We start from the raw sequence: 19705 nt of genomic DNA on the forward strand, positions 1-19705 counted from the left end.
GAAACGTCATACCACTGTTTTAAAAGACAGTCCGGGGATTCGAAATTACTCTTTGAGACACACCTGTTGTGTTTGTCACATTGTTACTTCCTAGCTGCTATCCAACCAGTGATTTGCTATGTCACAGATCTAAGAAAGTCTTCATGCTGAGAAACTGTTTTGCATCGACTAAGATCAGAGTAGAGACACATTAAACACTGATGCTACTGGCTCTCCAGTTCATGAAAAATACCCCATTACAGCACCATATTTAGCTGGTTTCAATCCATGGAATGGCTCTTCCCCTCTCTTGCAATATTGCTGAGCAGTTGTACTTAAGTTTCCCAGACACATTCTCCCCAGATTATTTGAGATTCTTTTTGAGCATCTCTACCAGGATAAATATTCTGACAACAGAAATTCCACGGAAATAGAGGTGATGAAAACTGAGGGAGGTGGCACACTGGTGAGACATTAAAGAGGCATTCAAGGGGATGGCAGTTCAAATATGTGTCCGGACATCCAGATTTAATATTTGTGTGGTTTCCCTGAATCACTTAAGATGAGTGCAGGAATGGTTCCTTTGAAAAGGACTTATCTGAGCTAGTGCTGTGATTGTAATCACATCAGTGATGGGATGTTAAACGCTAATCTTCCTTCTTCCTTCTACTTCAAAAAATGTAGGAAACGTTACATTCAGACATTGGTACCTTTGTGTGGCATGAACTGATGATTTGTCATTCTTGCATCAAATGTTTATTTCTTTACTTTGGATTAGTTTTTTTGAGTAACAATTTTCCGCACTATATGTGAAACACTGAGAGCAAGAGAGAGACTCGCTGTTGGACTTACAACTGGACACTGCTTGTGAGTGACTTTCACAACTCTGCAAACTGTATGATTATGTGCGTGAACCGTATCTAAGATAGAAAATACAGAGATAATATTTTTTGCTCTGCAGGAGAACTCGATTCGAACAGGCCTGTTCCTTTCCGGCTGACACCCAACATTGTAGAACTGCTGACGATGATTGGCATTAATGGACCCTTTACCGCAAGCATTATAGCGACAGCACGGTGTCTTGCACAACCGGCCTTCAAGTTACCCACCTACCTGAGGGCAATTCTTAGGGATGAAATGGCAGCAAGCTATAGGAAGGTAAGTCATGAGCAAGGCATTTATTCCTAAACATTACTGTTTTCTTCTTTTCCGCCTCAGCAGTAGTGCTCACTAAACCACAAGCATCTCCTGTGTCAAACCTGTATTGACTCATAGTATTCAATTTGAAACACTTCTATTGCAGTATCATTGTGTTGGTTTCGTTTCCCACATTTATTTATTTACAGCTTTTTTAGCTTGACAGTATCTCGTACTTATAAATTTAATACAAGTAAAATGTTTTTGACACTTCACTTTCTTTTGCTCAAGTTCCTTTCAGTGACACACATTCTGAGAAATACGTCTCAAATTATTCGAATAACAGTAACAACAATTAACACTCAATAAACATTCAAATTATCATAAAAATTACAATAATTAAATATCAAGACTGAGGAAGTGTTTCCGAAAGCTGTAGCTGTATGAAGGTGCTTTATTGGCAATTACCAGTTTCACATCAGTATAGGTGCATCATGGTTATATTTCCATAATGTAGTTGGACAATTACCAGCCTCTTCATCAAAGAGTAGCTCTTGCAACCTACATTCTCAGTTATCTGCTGGATGTATTTCAATCTCGTGTCTTCCTCTACAGTTTTTGCTCTCTACAGCTCCCTCTAGTACCATGGAAGTTATTCCCTGATGTCTTAATAGCTGTCCTATCATCCTATCTCTTCTCCTTGTCAGTGTTTTTCACATATTTCTTTCCTCTCCGATTCTACACAGAACCTCTTCATTCCATACCTTATCAATCCACCTAATTTTTAGCATTTGTCTGTAGCGCGCCACATCTCAAATGCTTTGATTCTCCTCTGTTCCAGTTTTTGCAGAGTCCATGTTTCACTACCATACAGTGCTGTGCTTCATATGTACATTCTTAGAAATTTCTTCCTCAAGTTATCCTTGTTAAAAGTCCACCCAAAATGGTGGGTTGTCATAATAAAATTGAGTACACCCAAAAGGGATTTTTTACACCACTTCAGCCTGCTAGCAATACAGTGGAAATACACACATTACATGGGATTTTAAGTTTTGCTTCATTGTTTTATACAGCTGGTGTCTACTGGATCTTATAATATAACAGGTTGTCAAAAATAAATGAACCAGAGGCATAATTACAAAAACCAGTACAAGTATGTTAGATGCACTGACCCTGGCTGTTGAGACACTTGTCCCACTGTGACACAAGGCAGTGAATGGCTGTCTCATAAAATTCCCAAGGTTGCGATGTTAACCAGTGTCACACGTACAGCTGAACGTCATCGTCTTAGGTGAATCGTTTGCCCCTCAGAGCCTTTTTAACGGGACCAAAGAAACTGGTGTGACCACGGGGAGAGAGGTCCAGACTGTATGGAGGGTGCCTGAGAACCTCCCATTTGAATTTCTGCAGGAGTGGCACGACTGTGTTGGCCGTATGAGACTTTGCATTGCCGTGGAGCAGAATGACCCAACGGGTGAGATTGCCTGGTCATTTTGATTTGATCACTTGGCGAAGGGTGGTCAAGGTTTGCGAGTAACATTGGGCATTCACTGTTGTCCCGCGCTGCAAGAAGTGAATCAGAAGGGGGTCGTCTTGGTCAAAGAAGAACGTCAGCATAGGGGCAAATGGTTCACCTCGGACAATGACGTCCAGCTGTACGTGCAGAACTGGTTAACATCGCAGCCCCAGGAATTTTATGTGACAGCCATTCACCACCTTGTGTCACAGTGGGACAAATGTCTCAACAGCCAGGGTCAATACTTCTAACGTACAGGTACTGGTTTCTGTAATTATGCCTCTGGCTCGTTTCTTTTTGAACACCCCTTATGTATCCCATGTGGTGTTATCCAGCCTGGCTCATTTGGCAATCATACTTCATACATTTTTAGAAGCATCTTTTTGGTGTAGTCAATTTTACTATGACAATCCACAATTGTGGTTTGGCTTTTAACGCGGATAACTTCGTGAAAACTGAGACTCCATAATTGTCAATCTTCATTGTGGAAAAATAACCATTATAAATCTGATGACAGGTCTGTGCTGATTTGAAACTGGTAGTTGTGAATAAAGTACCTTCATACAGCTATGTGGCTTTTGGAAACACCTCATCATTCTTGACTTTTAATTGTAATTTTTGTTATGATAATTCGAATGATTATTAAGTGTTGATTGTTGTTGTTCATAATGTCTCTGAGCTGTGGTTGCCCTCCTGATAAAGTTTGTTGTAAGTTACTTGCTTTTGACATTTATACTAACTATAAAATTTTGCTTTTTGGCAACCAATATTATCTCTTCCAGGTTCATTACAGGTATTAACAACATTTACAGTTTAGCATTGTCACCATTTCCTCCTTTCACTACCCTGAATACATAACTTCTCATACTATGATAAGTTTTTCCGGAAGATAGAATATTCATCTTTCACAATATCCATTGTGATGACAAACTGCGAATGTGATTTAAATTGGCAGTTTATGTAGATTAATGCAACCAGGCCCTTTGTGAATTTAATGAGTATTATTATAATATTAACTAGTTTTTGAGCCATGACAGGATCACCATGTGGAGGTTTTACTGGAACATTGTTCTCTGGACAATGTGCAACTAGACATTAGCGTCATGGTACTGTTGAAAATAATGGAAATTTAGCCGTAAGTTACCTAAATGTTTACAAAGCAACAAGATTGTTATATTTTTGGATACTTATATTGCGTTTGTCATGGATCCCATAAGGCAGTGCACTGTAGGTATCCTAAAATAAAATGACGTTTTCATTTCATAAAAATTTTGATTACTTATGCCTGAATTTCCATTATTTTCAGCAGCTGGCATCTAGCTGCACATGATCCAGAGAATGATGTACATGTGATGAGCCTGCAATGGCTTGAAAACTAGTTAATGGTACAATAAATCAGATCAGATTCTCAAGGTAACTGACCGTACATAGCCCAGATAAACCAGCAAAGAACATTTGCCACTCCCGCCACACACACACTTTTTTTTTTTTTGGGGGGGGGGGGGTTGTGTGTGCAAGAAATCATCACTTGCTCTTCCAACATTTCAGCTGAGAACTTTCCAGCTATTGCAATTGTGACTTGAAGTCATGCTTAAGGTATGCGACCATTGTGATTAATCAGACAAAACAAGTGACAGGCGGAATTATAGAATATATACCAGTTTACATAATAAGAAAGTTGTGTGAGCACTGACATATAGTGCACGTGATTTCACAGAGAAAACAGTCAAGTGCAATGACTGGATATGAAAACTAAAGTGAACATGACCAAATCATGCTACCGTATTTACTCGAATCTAAGCCGCACCTGAAAAATGAGACTCGAAATCAAGGAAAAATAATTTTCCCAAATCTAAGCCGCACCTGGAATTTGAGACTCGAAATTCAAGACGGGAGAAAAGTCTTAGACTGCACCTCCAAATCGAAACAAAGTTGTTCCATTGTAACATGAGACACAATTTAGGTCGAATGGAAAAAGATACAGCTACAGTAGTTTGGTTAGAGTTGTAAGCTTAACAGCTAAGATTTACAAAGTAGCCATTGCTATGTATCAGGCGCTCCGTCCGTATTTATACGGGTACCCTTCCTTTTTCACGTGCTTCGTCTGGTTTGAATCGATTGCTTATTGTGCTTTGATCTGATAAGTGCCGTTCGCTTTGTTATAGGTGTTTACGTCACTCTAAGCTGAAACTGCATTATTGTACTGTGTCATGCATTGTTTGTCGCATTCTGATAATGAGTGTTTACGACCTGTAGCCGCTCGCGGCATGGCTCGCTTTTGTGCGCACTACCGCCGCTTACAATAAAAAAAAGGAGAGGAATTGTCTCATAAGCTAAACAAAGGCAAGAGACTGCTATTTGTTGTTACTTACACTGCTGCTTTCTTTGATAATGATCAACAAGAACCAAATAATATACTGCATATGACAGGAGATGTTCTGAACGAGAGTTTAGCGAACATTTTTCTCCGTTTGAAGATCTTTGCAGACACCTCTTTAGTACATTACATTCTGCACAGAAATTAGAGTCATCTTAGATTTAAAAACCTAGTCAGTTGCCATGCTTCATTTCTGACTATCACTATTCAGCATAAGAATAATATGAATATAAACATGACATGATATGTATATTCTTCCATGTTTGCTGTTGTCTCACTCTAGTTTTGTAGTTTATTAGGCAGACAGGATTTAAATGAGATAGCGGCAAACACGAAAGAATACACGGCATTATGTTTACATTCTTCTACCTTTTCTTTTTAATTTATTTTCTGACGCAGAGGTTTTGGTGCCAGTATGTATCTTTGTGCCTGCAAAGTATGTCTGTGTAGTGCTCATATATTCAACGGCAGAAGTTGGTTGTGGCGGCACCTACCAACATTTTTCAGAGCTTCCGCTTACTTTGCACTAGATTCTAAGCCGCAGGCGGTTTTTTGGATTACAAAAACCGGAAAAAAAGCGCGGCTTAGATTCGAGTAAATACGGTAAGCAGGGCGGAGTAATCTAAAAGCCCGCCAGATGGAGCAGCGAACTTGGCGCTCCAAACAAAGTCAGAAACAAGAAATAATACAGAAAGTAACACAAATGCTACTGTTATCTGTGTGTAACAATATATATCATCAAAAATCACATTATTATTGAGGACAACCCATGTAGTACAGTAAAAACATTAAAATACATATTGTGAAAAGGAAAGTTGCTACTCACCATATAGTGGAGATGCTGGGTCACAGACAAGCACAACAAAAAAGACTGTCACAAATCTAGCTTTCAACCGGTAAGGCCTTCATCAATATTGGACAACAAACACACACTGCACACTCACACAAATGCAATTTACACACACGACGCCAGTCTCAGGCAACTTAGGTCATATCGCTCTGAGCACTGTGGGACATGACTTAACTGATGTCACACTGTTAGCAGCAGCAACAGTGCTCTGAGACTGGAGTCGTGTGTTGTTGTTTTGTGTGTGTGTGTGTGTGTGTGTGTGTGTGTGTGTAAGGCCTTACTGGCCGAAATCTATATTTGTGACAGTCTTTTTGTTGTGCTCATCTGCGACTCAGCATCTCCACTATATGGTGAGTAGCAACTTTCCTTTCCACAATATTGTTAATACATATGTATTTTAAATGGCAACAACAAATCATATCAGTAGCTTAACAGACTATGTGAGTCAACTTAGAGTTAGTGATAAAAGTTAGTGATACAAGGAAGGGAAAGGGATATTTCACAAAAAAATTATTTTTACACAAGTACAGGAATTCAAAATTAAAGTCATATAATAAAACCATAGGAATCAATCATAAAACCATAAGAATGAAAAACCAAAATATATTTCACACAATAATTGAAACTGAGAAAATCATATAGAGTTTCCGTGAAGTCCACGAGGTCATGAAATATTACATCAAAGTAGGACTATTACAAGAAATCAATTGAAGATCATGTTCAACATGTCCTGTTTGTGTCATGGCATAACAGCTATCTATGCTAAGTTAATAAAAATCATGTAATGCACAGCAAATTAAGGTCAAGAGTCAATCGCGAATGGGTGAAAAGTGAAATTGGATCTGTATAGGGCTAAAGACTTGGCAAGCCCCGAGGATAGGTTTCTGCGTTTTCATATACACTCCTTTCTCATTCCAGAGCAGTTTGCTAAATCTTGTGTGCTAGTGTGTGATTTTGTGTGGTGGAAACTTAATCTATTTTGTCGAGGAATACACAGATATTGAATTCTCTCATCCCACCAGGTGTCAGCTCGACTGCAACAAGTGTCCATAAAGTAAGTAAAGACAAGTTTGCAGATAGAGTGGTCAGTCTGACTAATGTTGAGTTTTATTTATTTATTTATTTATTTTCTGTGCGTATAACAAAAAGTTTTCGGACATTGTCAGGAAAATTTATCTTACATTACACATATACAGTAAAATATTTACATTCTTTCATAACATCATATGGATCAGACACATGTCTGTACACCCTATTTTTCAAAAGGGCACTACAAGTAGATTCCTCTATAGTGTAACACAATTTAGCTTATATTTATAATAGTACAGTACACATAATACAGTGTATAATTATATTCTTTCATACCACTGATAGATCGGAGACATTGTCTATATACACTGTTTTCCAAGATGGCACTACAACTTAAAGTCCTCTATAGAGTAACAACACTCCTCTCTTAAATACTTCAGTCTACTCTTTAGCATATTTAGGTTTGCTTTCTTGAGTTCACATGGTAGTGCATTGTAGAAAATTGCTCCCATTCTATGTGGGCTGTGGTTCATTGTCTTTTTATTGGTCACAATTCTACAAAAATTTTCCCTTCCCTGTGTATCATAGTTGTGTACATTACTATTTGTCGTATTAAATTCAGGATTTTGTTTCACGAACATGACTGTCTGCAGTATATACATGGAGTACATCGTAAGAATTTTATATTTTCTAAAGATGTCTCTACAAGGCTCTCTCTTCTTTACCTTGGCTACCATTCGTACTGCCTTTTTTTTGCTGTCTAAAAAGTCTATCTACATGAATGGCTGGTGCCCCACCCGATATCTCAATACCATACTGAAGGTGTGGATGAATCAACCCAAAATATATTTGCTTTAAAGTATCATGGTCCAAGAAGGCTGAGACCCGTTTCAGTAGATACACATTTCTACTGATTTTCTTGCAAATATTGTCTACATGTTCTTTCCATGATAAGTTTTCATCAACAACGATGCCCAAAAATTTATGTGAATTTGCATATGTAAGACCTAATGGGGATGTAAATACAGTATCAGTTATGGCAGCATTATAACTGAGGATGAACTTCATAATTACTGTTTTGTCTTTATTTACAAGAAGCTTGTTTGTTTTAAGGATGTGGACATAGTATTGAAACTGATCTCGGTACTGTTAGCTGTGGACTGCATATCACTGCCACGGCTGATGAAGGATATGTCATCGGCATAGCTTACAACCGTGCAATTTTGGGGTTCAAATAAATTATTTACATACACAAGGAATGGAAAAGGCCCTAGTATGCTTCCTTGAGGAACGCCACATTGAGATGTCCTGAAGGTTGATTTGGTTGTTAGAAGCTGCTCATTGTTTTTATAAGTTAGCTTTACACACTGTTTCCTGTCTTTCACATAGGAGGTAAGTAATTTCAAGGCTAGTCCTCTCAACCTCTTCTAGCTTACACAGAAGAATGGTATGATTCACAGTATCAAAGGCTTTACTCATATCTAGGAAAGTGCCTATTACCTTGTCACTTTTGTCCAACTGATTTAATATTTCATGTAGAAAAGATGCTACTGCTGATGTAGTTGATCTCCCTTTTCTAAATCCATTTTGGATTGTTTAACAGATTGTGTTTGGTGAAATATGATTCAACTTGATTTAGTATTAATCTCTCTAAAAATTTGCCTAGTTCTGAGGGTAATGATATTGGCTTGTTTCGCTAATCCATTCCTGCATTCCTTTAGTAGTTTAGGTGAAATGTCATCCCAGCCACAAGACATTTTTGGTCGAAGTGCTGATAGATTGCTAGGATGTCCCTCTCAGTAATGCCATGGATATAAAAGGACTGACTAGATTTTCCAAGACTAAAATTTTGTGGCTTGACATGAATTTCATTTGTACCAACTGTACTGAACTTTTGTATAAATTTCTCACACACTTCTTTTGGGTCATTTATTTCTTCACCACTTACATCGAGCGAGGTGGCGCAGTGGTTAGACACTGGACTCGCATTCGGGAGGACGACGGTTCAATCCCACGTCCGGCCATCCTGATTTAGGCTTTCCGTGATTTCCCTAAACCGCTCCAGGCAAATGCCGGGATGGTTGGTGTTTTGAAAGGGCATGGGCGACTTCCTTCCCCATCCTTCCCTAATCCGATGAGACCGATGACCTCACTGTCTGGTCTCCTTCCCCAAACAACCCATTACCAACCGTCTTCACCATTTTCTTTTAATGTTACGTTACTGTGTTCACAGGAATTCTAATTCCCAGTTTCTTTATGTATTATTTTCCAGCCAGTTTTACTGATACAGCTAGAGTTCCTTATTTCAGAGGTATATTTCTGTGTTTTTAGGTTAGTCAAGGACACTCTGTATGTTTTTCTGAGCAGTTTATATTTTGTTGAGAAATATTGTAGTTTAGTACCTCTAAAAAGTAAATAGCAATCTTTCATTTTCTTCCTCAATTCAGTAATTTCAGACGGGAGATTCTTGGCTTTATGGTTTACAGCTTTATTTACTTTTTTAACTAAAGGACAGATTTCATTTAAAGTGTTACCGAATAACTTATAGAAATATTCCAATTTTTCATTCACTTCAGTTGCATTGTACGCTGGTTCCCATTTTTCATTCCCTAGTGCCATCTTTAGTTTAGAATAATTAAATTTTCTTTTATACAGGGTGGTCCATTGATAGTGACCGGGCCAAATATCTCACTAAATAAGCATCAAACGAAAAAATTGCAAAGAACGAAACTCGTTTAGCTTGAACAGGGAAACCAGATGGCGCTATGGTTGACCCGCTAGATTGCACTGCCGTAGGTCAAACGCATATCAACTGCAGTTTTTTAAGTAGGAACCCCCATTTTTTATTACATATTCGTGTAGTACGTAAAGAAATATGAATGTTTTAGTTGGACCACTTTTTTTCACTTTGTAATAAATGGTGCTGTAATAGTCTCAAACGTATAACTATGTGATATCACGTAACATTCCGCCAGTGTGGACGGTATTGCATTCGTGATACATTACTCATGTTAAAGTGGACCGTTTACCAATTGCGGAAAAGGTCGATATCGTGTTGTTGTAGGGCTATTGTGATCAAAATGCCCAACGGGCGTGTGCTGTGTATGCTGCTCGGTATCTTGGACGACATCATCCAAGTGTACGGACCGTTCGCCGGATAGTTACGTTATTTAAGGAAACAGGAAGTGTTCAGCCACATGTGAAACGTCAACCATGACCTGCAACAAATGATGATGCCCAAGTAGGTGTTTTAGCCTATTTCGCGGCTAATCCGCACATCAGTAGCAGACAAATTGCGCGAGAATCGGGAATCAAAAACGTCTGTGTTGAGAATGCTACATCAACATCGATTGCACCCATACCATATTTCTATGTACCCGGAATTGCATGGCGCCAACTTTGAACACCGTGTACAGTTCTGCCACTGGGCACTAGAGAAATTACGGGACGATGACAGATTTTTTGCACGCATTCTAATTAGTGCCGAAGCGTCATTCACCAACAGCGGTAACGTAAACCGGCATAGTATGCGCTATTGGGCAATGGAAAATCCACGATGGCTGCAACAAGTGGAACTAGTCCACCTTGGCGGGTTAATGTATGGTGCGGCATTATGGGAGGAAGGATAATTGGCCCCCATTTTATTGATGGCAATCTAAATGGTGCAATGTATGCTGATTTCCTACGTAATGTTTTACCGATGTTACTACAAGATGTGTCACTGCATGACAGAATGGCGATGTACTTCCAACGTGATGGATGTCCGGCACACAGCTCGGATGCGGTTGAAGCGGTATTGAATAGCATATTTCATGATTGGTGGATTGGTCGTCGAAGCACGTTCACTGGATCTGACGTCCCCGGATTTCTTTCTGTGGGGAAAGTTGTAGGATATTTGCTGTCGTGATCCACCAACAATGCCTGACAACATGCGTCAGCCCATTATCAATGCATGTGCAAACATTGCGGAAGGCGAACTACTCGCTGTTGAGAGGAATGTTGTTACACATATTGCCGAATGCATTGAGGTTGACGGACATCATTTTGAGCATTTATTGCATTAATGTGGTATTTACAGGTAATCACACTGTAACAGCATGCGTTCTCAGAAATGATAAGTTCACAAAGGTATATGTATCACATTGGAACAACCGAAATAAAATGTTCAAACATACTTACGTTCTGCATTTTAATTTAAAAAACCTACCTGTTACCAACTGTTCGTCTAAAATTGTGAGCCATATGTTTGTGACTATAACAGCGCCATCTATCACAAAGCGAAAAATGTGGTCCAACTAAAACATTCATATTTCGTTGCATACTACACGCCATCTAGCGGGCCAACCATAGCGCCATCTGGTTTCCCCCTTCAAGCTAGACAAGTTTCGTTCTTTGTGGTTTTTTCGTTTGACGCTTATTTCGTGAGATATTTGGCCCGGTCACAATCAATGGACCACCCTGTATGTAACTGTATCACTTTCAGTTACATCTATATTCCCTACATCAATTTCCATAGTAAGGGCTCTGTGATCACAAATGTAGTTTTCTAAGGTGTTTACATTTACATTATCTTTTCCTACATTTGTGAGAACATTGTCAGTACATGTCTTTGTATTTGCAGTGACTCTTGTAGGTTCTGAGTTAATTTGTTTAAAGTTATAACACTGTAATACATCCATATAGTGCAAATAATTAACACTATTATTTAATGAGTCTGTTGATGTCTCCAACAAGCAACAAGTGTTTATTATACCCTGCTGTCCCCTCCAGCAAGTCCTCTAGGCAATTTAGAAACTCTTCTGCGTTACTTCCAGGTGACCTATACAGTGCTGCTATAATAAGGCTGTTGTTTCCATATTTTAGGTTCACTGCTGCAACCTCAAATACCATTTCAGTTCTCAGATCATCTATCCATTTCACTTTTTCACATTTTACATAATTTCTGCTATAAATGCCTACCCCACCACTTTTGTGTGTCTTTCTGCAGTACAATTTTATAAGTTTGTAATTTTTTAGCCTGTAACCGTATGCTTCCTCTTCCTTGCATCCCAATTCACTCGCTAGGAAGAGGTGTGGCTTAGTTTCATTTAGGTAAACACTCAGCTGCTCTGTTTTATTAGTTACATACTGGACATTCTGATATGCAAGGGTTAATTTATTATGCTTTCCTCTAAAAAAACATCATAGTTTACTTTGTGACTGAGAATTCTGTTTAATTTGTCATTTTCTTTGATAATTTCCCATATTTTGTCACACAAGAAGTTTTTGCCTTCAAAATTTAGGCGCATACCATGTCTGGTATGTAGGCTTCAGTTTACCTATATCTAATATTTTACATTTTCCAAATTGAGCACACATTTGTTTCATTTTAGTGTTTGTTTTTCGAATCAGCTTATTTACACACAAATTGTACATAAGATCGTACTGGTGAGGCAGCATTGTAATAATAGTGTTCCGTGATTTATTTGCTTCTAGGAAGTTTTCCAGGCTTGCTAGGCAATATCGTTCATTATTTCTTGCGATGTCATTGGCACCAGCTAAACACACTACATATTCATTCTCTTCTTTATTGTTTCCCTGCAGGTCGACATCAGTAACAGATTTCGTACTTGCACCTGGTTTCACTATTCCTATTGCTTGGATATCTTTGTAATTGTCCTGTAAAACACTCGTCAAATTTCTGCTGTGGCTGTCTGTTGATAAGAGAACGTTGTACCTTTTTTTCGACAGTTTGACGATCGTATTTTTTACCTTGTTTTTCCTCCACTACTTAGTTTACGAAATTAATTTTCTCCACATTTCACACTTTCACATTTATCACTATTGGTTTCTGGTAAGAGCTGAGGCACAGGTAGGGCAAATCTAACTGTTTTGTGAGATTTTGTAACGTTTTCCATAGACACACTCGAATTTACCTCATATTTTGATCCAGCCACTTGACTCCAGTTTTCTGAATAAAGGATGTTAAAATTGTTTTCACACTGAAACTTGGTTTACTCACTGTAGGTGACATTTTCTCGCCTTGTGCTGTACATTTGCCATTCACTGTCTTCCATTCCATCGACTTATAGTTGCTAACTTTCGGCACCACACCCATGTTTTGTTTCAACCTAAGCTCCATGTTTTCATGCTTTAGGCTGTCATTTTCTCCTCTTAATCCTATGATTACTTATTGTAAACATGAAATACACTCACTATACATTTTAAGTTCATCTTTGCACTTCGCACAAGTGATTTTTTAACTACATAACTGTAATCTAATTTAGCAGTTACAACATTTACATCTATACTCACTGCCGTCTTGAACTCTGAACTGATAAGAGCCTTCCGTGTCATCATGTGAGGTTTTGAGTTTCATTTTGCCTCCGAAAGTTGATGATAGGTTAATACACAAAGCTAACTGGAGCCTTTTTGTTACTTTGTGTAATTGTTCTTGTTTTTGACTTTGTTTTGAGCACCAAGTTCATCACTCCATCTGGCGGGCTTTTAGTTTACTTCGCTCTGCTTAGCATGATTTGTTCATGTTCACTTGACTGTTTTCTCTGTGAAATCTCGTACATTATATGTCAGTGCTCATGCAATTTGCTTATAACATAAAATGGCACATACTCCACAAATCTGTCTGTCACTTGTTTTGTCTTAGTGTGTTGGCCATGAAGTATTTTTGTGCTCATGATGTTTGTATTTTTTAACAGATTGTCTCATGATGGGCCACACCCGAAACACGCAATAAAGAGTATTAGATTCAGTACAAAATTTTTTTGGAACACCCGAGATCTGTTGTTAGCGACCAGTCAGCATTGTATATGTTTATTGAATTTCCACCTGTTGTCAATGTGAGTCAGAGATGGATCTCAGTGGCTTGTTTTTCCATTGAAGTGTTGAAGCTACATAACTAGTATGACATTTGAGAAGAGCGGGAGTGTGTATTTACTGTAGGATCACCTACGCAGATTAAAACTCACAGGTATCCAGCTGCCTCCATCTTTTGTAGACTGTGAGCCCTCTTAAAATTTTGGTTTACAGGTTTGATTCTAGGAACACCCTGAATGAGCTGGCGCACACCATGAGGTTGTATACAGGAGAAATGGACACCTACATCAGACTCGAAACACCAGACCGACCAACCCCAGGAGAGGAAAGAGATGCTATAAAGATATATGCATGACAATTTTTTATTTTTTTACTTTTTTTTTTTATCATTACCGGTATTTTGAAGAAACATCAAGTGAAGGTCTGCCATCCACTAGTCAAGATACGTAGCAACTGTCAAGTTGGCTGTTGAACCATGATTATAACAGCTACACTATGTTTTGCACCTGAATTAACACACCTGTGGTACATGTCTTACAAACCATGCAGTTAGGTTTTCAAAGGAAGTTTTACTCCAAATTAATAGAATGTTTTCTACCAATAAATGTTCAAGTAGTTTGGTTCATGCCATAACATGTTGCCCAAAACAGCTGAGAGTCACAGTGATTAGAGAGTGCCAGCATTCATCAAATTGTAAAATTCCATCTACAGTGTCACACAGCAAAAGTCCGAAGGGATCACCTGCAGTTCTTGGCACATTCCTGTCGTGTAAATACTTTCTGACAACATTATAATGTTGTAACAGCATTTTTATTTTCAGCCTGATTGTGTATCACAGTAAACCAACATATCATCTAGAACATTAATGTAGGGCTACAGCTTCAATGCAAAAGGTTAGAAACAAATTTGGTTTTGATATTCTGAAACACTTTGTGATATTCTGAAACACTAAATATGCAGTGAGGTCTAAGTGCTATAGCTTGTGTGCAACTCAGTTACATTCCTGTAGTGTGGCACTGGAGCACTGTGTATGTATCTCGAGGAGGTACTTCATGGACAAGAACGTTTTTATTTGTTTATATTGCTATGGAGGTGGCAAGATGACCTCCATTCTCCACAACCACACTTTGCATTTAAAACATGCGCCAACTCTCCTGGAGGGGATGATTACAAAGTAAAGATCTGTTTTCACTCCTGGTTATACAGGGTGAATGAGGAAGATTTCTCTGGTGGCAAATTAATTAAACCAACTAACACTTTTCCATTTTTTTATGACCAAGAGACAACACATTAACACAACCCCACAACCCAATTGCAATTACAGTAGATTTTCAAAAATGCCTCAATTGACACGTAAACAAAGGTTACACTGTCGGATTATGTTCTGTCTGACATGGGCAAAAACCCCAGGAGCATCCTGAATTGTTCCTGCTGCTGCTACTATCCGGGCAACCAGATCCTCTTCAGATGCAACAGGAGTTGTGCATACAAGGTTGTGCATCTCTCCCAACCCAAAAAAAGTCCAGAGGGGACATATCTGGCAATCGAGCTGGCCATGGTACAGTACCACCTCTGCCAGTCCACGTTTCTGGGAACTGTCGGTCCAGGAATCGGCGCACATTATGACTGAAATGTGCCGGCGCCCTGTCATGTTGGAACCACATGCTTTGTGTTGTAGGGAGCGGGGACGTCTTCTAGCAATTCTGGCAATGCTCTGGCAAGAAAATTGTAATAGTGCCTGCCATTTAATTGCATGGGTAGCAGATATGGCCCAATTAAACAGTCCCCAACAACACCGAGCCACACATTAATGATGAACCGCACTTGCCGAGTGCTAGTAAATGTGGCATGTGGGTTATCCTCACTCCAAACATGCGAATTGTGCGTGTTGAAGACTCCATCATGCCCGAATGTTGCTTCATCGGTAAACAACACAGAGGATGGAAATGTAGGATGCATTTCACACTGTTCCAGGTGCCACTGTGAAAACTGTGCTCTGGGTGGATAGTCAACTGGTTCCAGGTTGTTGAAATGGATGTAACAATTGCTCTCGAAGGACTGTTCTTACATTCGTCTGATTCATCCCCACGTTACGTGCAATTGCGCGAGTGCTGATTGAAGGATCCCACTCCACATGCTGCAAGAGAGCTTCCTCAAATTGCAGTGTTCTTACCATGCGACGGCGTCCCTGTCCAGGTAATCTGCTAAATGCCCCAGTCTCACGCAGACGTTGGTACACAGTAGCAAAGGTCGTATGATGAGGGATATGGTGATTAAGATATTGTTGTTCATAAACCTGCTGTGCAGTTCGTCCATTGTGGTGCGCTACGTAGTACCCACCAATCATATCCGTGTACTCGCTCCAGATGTATCACTCCATTAGTAAGCAGAGACAATGCACTACTACACTGATGGACAGCAGTTGCCTACAACTGAAAAGCGTAATACGCCCTCTAACACCTGAAGATCGTAACACGGCCTCTAAAAATTGAAGAGTGTAATATGGTCTCCACCGGTTTAAATAATCATCATAGGAAAAAATGACATTAGGTAAAAATATTTGTTTTGATATCCCCTACAACCTCCCAGAGTTTGTAGGTTTTAAATACTTATCAACCTGTAGACATTGCAAAAATAAAACTTTCAGATTAATTTTAATTTATTTACTAGATGCATAAAACAACTACTTTTTGTTAGTTGACTTAGCATAATAATATACCAAAAAGAGTTAAGGGCTTAATAATTTCAGATCATGAAATTTACTATGCTAACATACATTGTTTGCTTTACTTGCTGTGTTGCAGAAACAAGACGATACCAAACAAGAAATTTTACCAAACTCTGTACCTGAGGAAGTGAAGGGTGATACATTGATCGTCATGGTGAATCGTGCAGTCGCAGCAATTATGTCGAGGGTTAATTGCCTTGCTAACTTTGATGGTATAGAAAGCAAGGTATGACGATTCATTAGAACATTATTTTAAATGGACACATTTAGCCATCTACTTTGTTTCTAGATTTATTTATTTATTCACGAAAAAAAAGACTTTATATGTGTCATCATTATTAACTGTTGCCCCTGATTTCTTATTTATGACTCTGAAGTAAACAGTAGCCTCATGTGTCCCATTTTACTGTCATTCATACACAACAAAGTCTATGTTTTGGCATCACCTTTTAAGCTTCCCCATCATGATTGCAACCACATATTCCTGGTAAACACTCATTCAACAAATGCAGTTTTTTTTTATCAAACTTTGTAAATGTTTTTATTAAATTTCTTAACTTCTTTATTGAAACACTAATTCATTATTGAAATCATATATTATAGCAGCTTTTGTTAATTTTAGTGAAAAAATTTACAATTTTGTCTTAATTTTGTTTCAGGCAAGTAGCTTGGTCAATACTGCGATGGACTACAATAACCTTTGTCGTACAGACCCTGCATGGCATCCATGGCTTTAATGTAATATATGTGTGACGAGAGATTAGTTTTTGTAAAACTGTAATTTTTTGTAATAAATTATTTGTAATAGATTTGGTGGTTTAGAAATTGTCTTCCAAGGTCCCGTGTGTATGTTGTAAGAAAACTGCATTGGCCTTGCACTTGGTAGTGCTGCTTGATGCTGTAACCCTTTCTTTTTTTTGGGGGGGGGGGAGGGGGGGGGGGGGAGGCAGTGGAAAGCGTATCAATTTGATGCCTCATTGCAATGTATACCAGTAACAGATTTATTTGCAAGTGCTACATGGACAAGAGTTTAAACTTCAGGGAAAGAACTTTTAGGCAGACACAGAGGACATTGATTAAATGTTGTAAGCGGCATGTATGATCATATCTGTAATTTTTAGACTTTGTATACACATTTTAAGATGAGGAAGACTATCTTGAAACTTATGTAAAAAATATAGTCTTAAAATAATAGTTGTGATGTTTTGCTTATGAATAGAGACTGGGTTATACGCATCATAAAACCCTTAAAATATGCATGAAAAGTTTCGAAATATCCAAGATCAAATAATAAAAATACGTGGTAATACTGTGTGCATTATATCTCGAAGTCGAATTTGTGCATATCAGTTATGAGGAAGAGTGCTGGCCTCATGAAAAATTGGTATATTTAGAATGCTGATATCATTTTCTGAATACTTTCTGGGATTATTTTCTAAAAATTTGCCAAATGGGGATGCATACCATGTTTTAAGATTTGTTTCTTCTTTGCTATTGTTGTTGGTAACAAGCAGATGTGATGCGAGTTCGAGTCACAGCAAAACAATTGATATGTACGGGACCAACTTCGAGATATATCACTCACAGAGGGGCGTGCTCAAAAACTCCGTAATATTTTATTATTTAAAAAAACAAACAAACATTCATACAGTCATGAATTTTTTGAACAGCATCAACTTTTAATTAATACTATTGGACCAAAGCATCAATTACAATTTGTTTTACATTTTTCTAGTATTGTAAACATAAACGACCAAGCACTGTTTTAAATATTCGGTAGTCAGACTGTGTCTTCGATCACTCAAAACTCTTTTATTAGCAAAAAAGGGCCATTCTGCATCAACTGAGGTAACTGGGCAGTGTTTGAATTTGGGTGCTATGTTGGCACTTATTGTTTCTTGTAAATTGACCTGTCCCATTAATAAAGCTATCAATTTGGCACAAAGGTTAAAAGCCTGGGTTATTGTTTAAAATGTTTTTAAGCTTTTCTTTCAGTTTTCTTGGGAATACCTACAGGTGGACGAGTTCACTAGAATAATTTTATTCATTAACTGAATAGATTCATTCAATACCAAACCTTGAGTTTCAGACTTTTTAATACTTGCAGGATATGGGAAAAATGAGTGCTAATCACAGCAATGTCTTTTTTAATACTGGAATCATTAAAAGCTTCCTTGCATTGGCAAACTGTCAAAGCCCCTGCACCATCCAAGTCATTTATTACCCCCTCTAATGGCCTCGAAATGTTCATTGTGAAATAACATAGCTTTGGCTCACGTACTCCAACAAGTTACCACTGATTCGGCAGGTAAAGGCACATTTGCTAGTTTTTCTTGTAGGTCTTGATGCAAGCAGGAACCTTTAGAAACACTTTCTTTGTGGGTAAAATCAGTTTATTGTCATTCACAAACGCGGAACCTACTTCTTCAGCAAGATGACGTACTCCAAGAGGCAAGCATGTCACATGAATCAAATTAAGATAAAATATTTGGAAGGCTTTCCTGCTTTAGTCATATAAGGAGCAGCATCTGAAATAAACACAACACCCTTTCATATGCAGAAGATTCAGGAAATATTTTTCTAATACCCTCATTTATAGATCTGGCAATCATAGAATGATTTACTTTTTCAAATTCTTTGCAGGGCAGGAAGAAGACTCTTCTTTTAAAGTACCAAGTCAGCTGAAATCCAGATAATGCTGTCCCTTAGTTCATTGCATATTTCTTCCAGAACATTTGCATAAATTGTCAGTATATAATTTTTACGCAATGGTGATTTGTCTGGTATATTTTGATTTAAGCAATATTTTTGCAGGAAGCCTTTGAGGATAGGGTTTGTAAATTTGTGAAGAGGAATATTGTTTGCAATGAATGCTCCTCGTAGATCCATGTTAAACTGATTTTTTTTAGTACCTTTGGACAAGTTCCTGTACTGCAACTTGCTGTTGTCAGAAGTTGTTGTCGTGGTCCTTTCTACTCCGTTCCTGCGATATGAAGGCTTGTCTTGACACGCTGGTTTATTTGAAGTTATTTTTTGCACAAAATGTTTTTTTCGCAAACTTGGCAATATAAAACAACTGCATCATATGTAAATGTTCCAGGATAGTCAGCTATCCACAAAACGACATTTCTTTTTTTTCGGATGGCACGGTGCACAACACTTTACACATTACACGTCGTAAACGCGTTTAACTGTTTAGAAGTAAATAGAAAGCTAAACTGAAACAATGGACACACGACTAAAATCTTTAACTGTTGCCGATACGTACGGTGTGAC

The 19705-nt window shown here is 38.3% G+C and overlaps 1 protein-coding gene across 1 annotated transcript in view; it reads left to right on the forward strand.

The window, feature by feature from the left end:
* The window catches only part of LOC124598833 (transformation/transcription domain-associated protein), a 441523-nt gene extending 424285 nt beyond the window's left edge, over positions 1 to 17238 (forward strand). The window contains exons 67-69 of the mRNA XM_047136029.1: positions 941 to 1137; positions 16506 to 16655; positions 17089 to 17238. Of these exons, the coding sequence (XP_046991985.1) occupies positions 941 to 1137; positions 16506 to 16655; positions 17089 to 17166 (425 nt within the window). The 3' untranslated portion in view covers positions 17167 to 17238. The remainder of the gene's footprint in view (positions 1 to 940; positions 1138 to 16505; positions 16656 to 17088) is intronic.
* Positions 17239 to 19705: the final 2467 nt, after the last annotated feature.

The sequence above is a fragment of the Schistocerca americana genome, chromosome 1 (assembly GCF_021461395.2).
Source record: "Schistocerca americana isolate TAMUIC-IGC-003095 chromosome 1, iqSchAmer2.1, whole genome shotgun sequence".
Classification (NCBI taxonomy): Eukaryota; Metazoa; Arthropoda; class Insecta; order Orthoptera; family Acrididae; genus Schistocerca; species Schistocerca americana.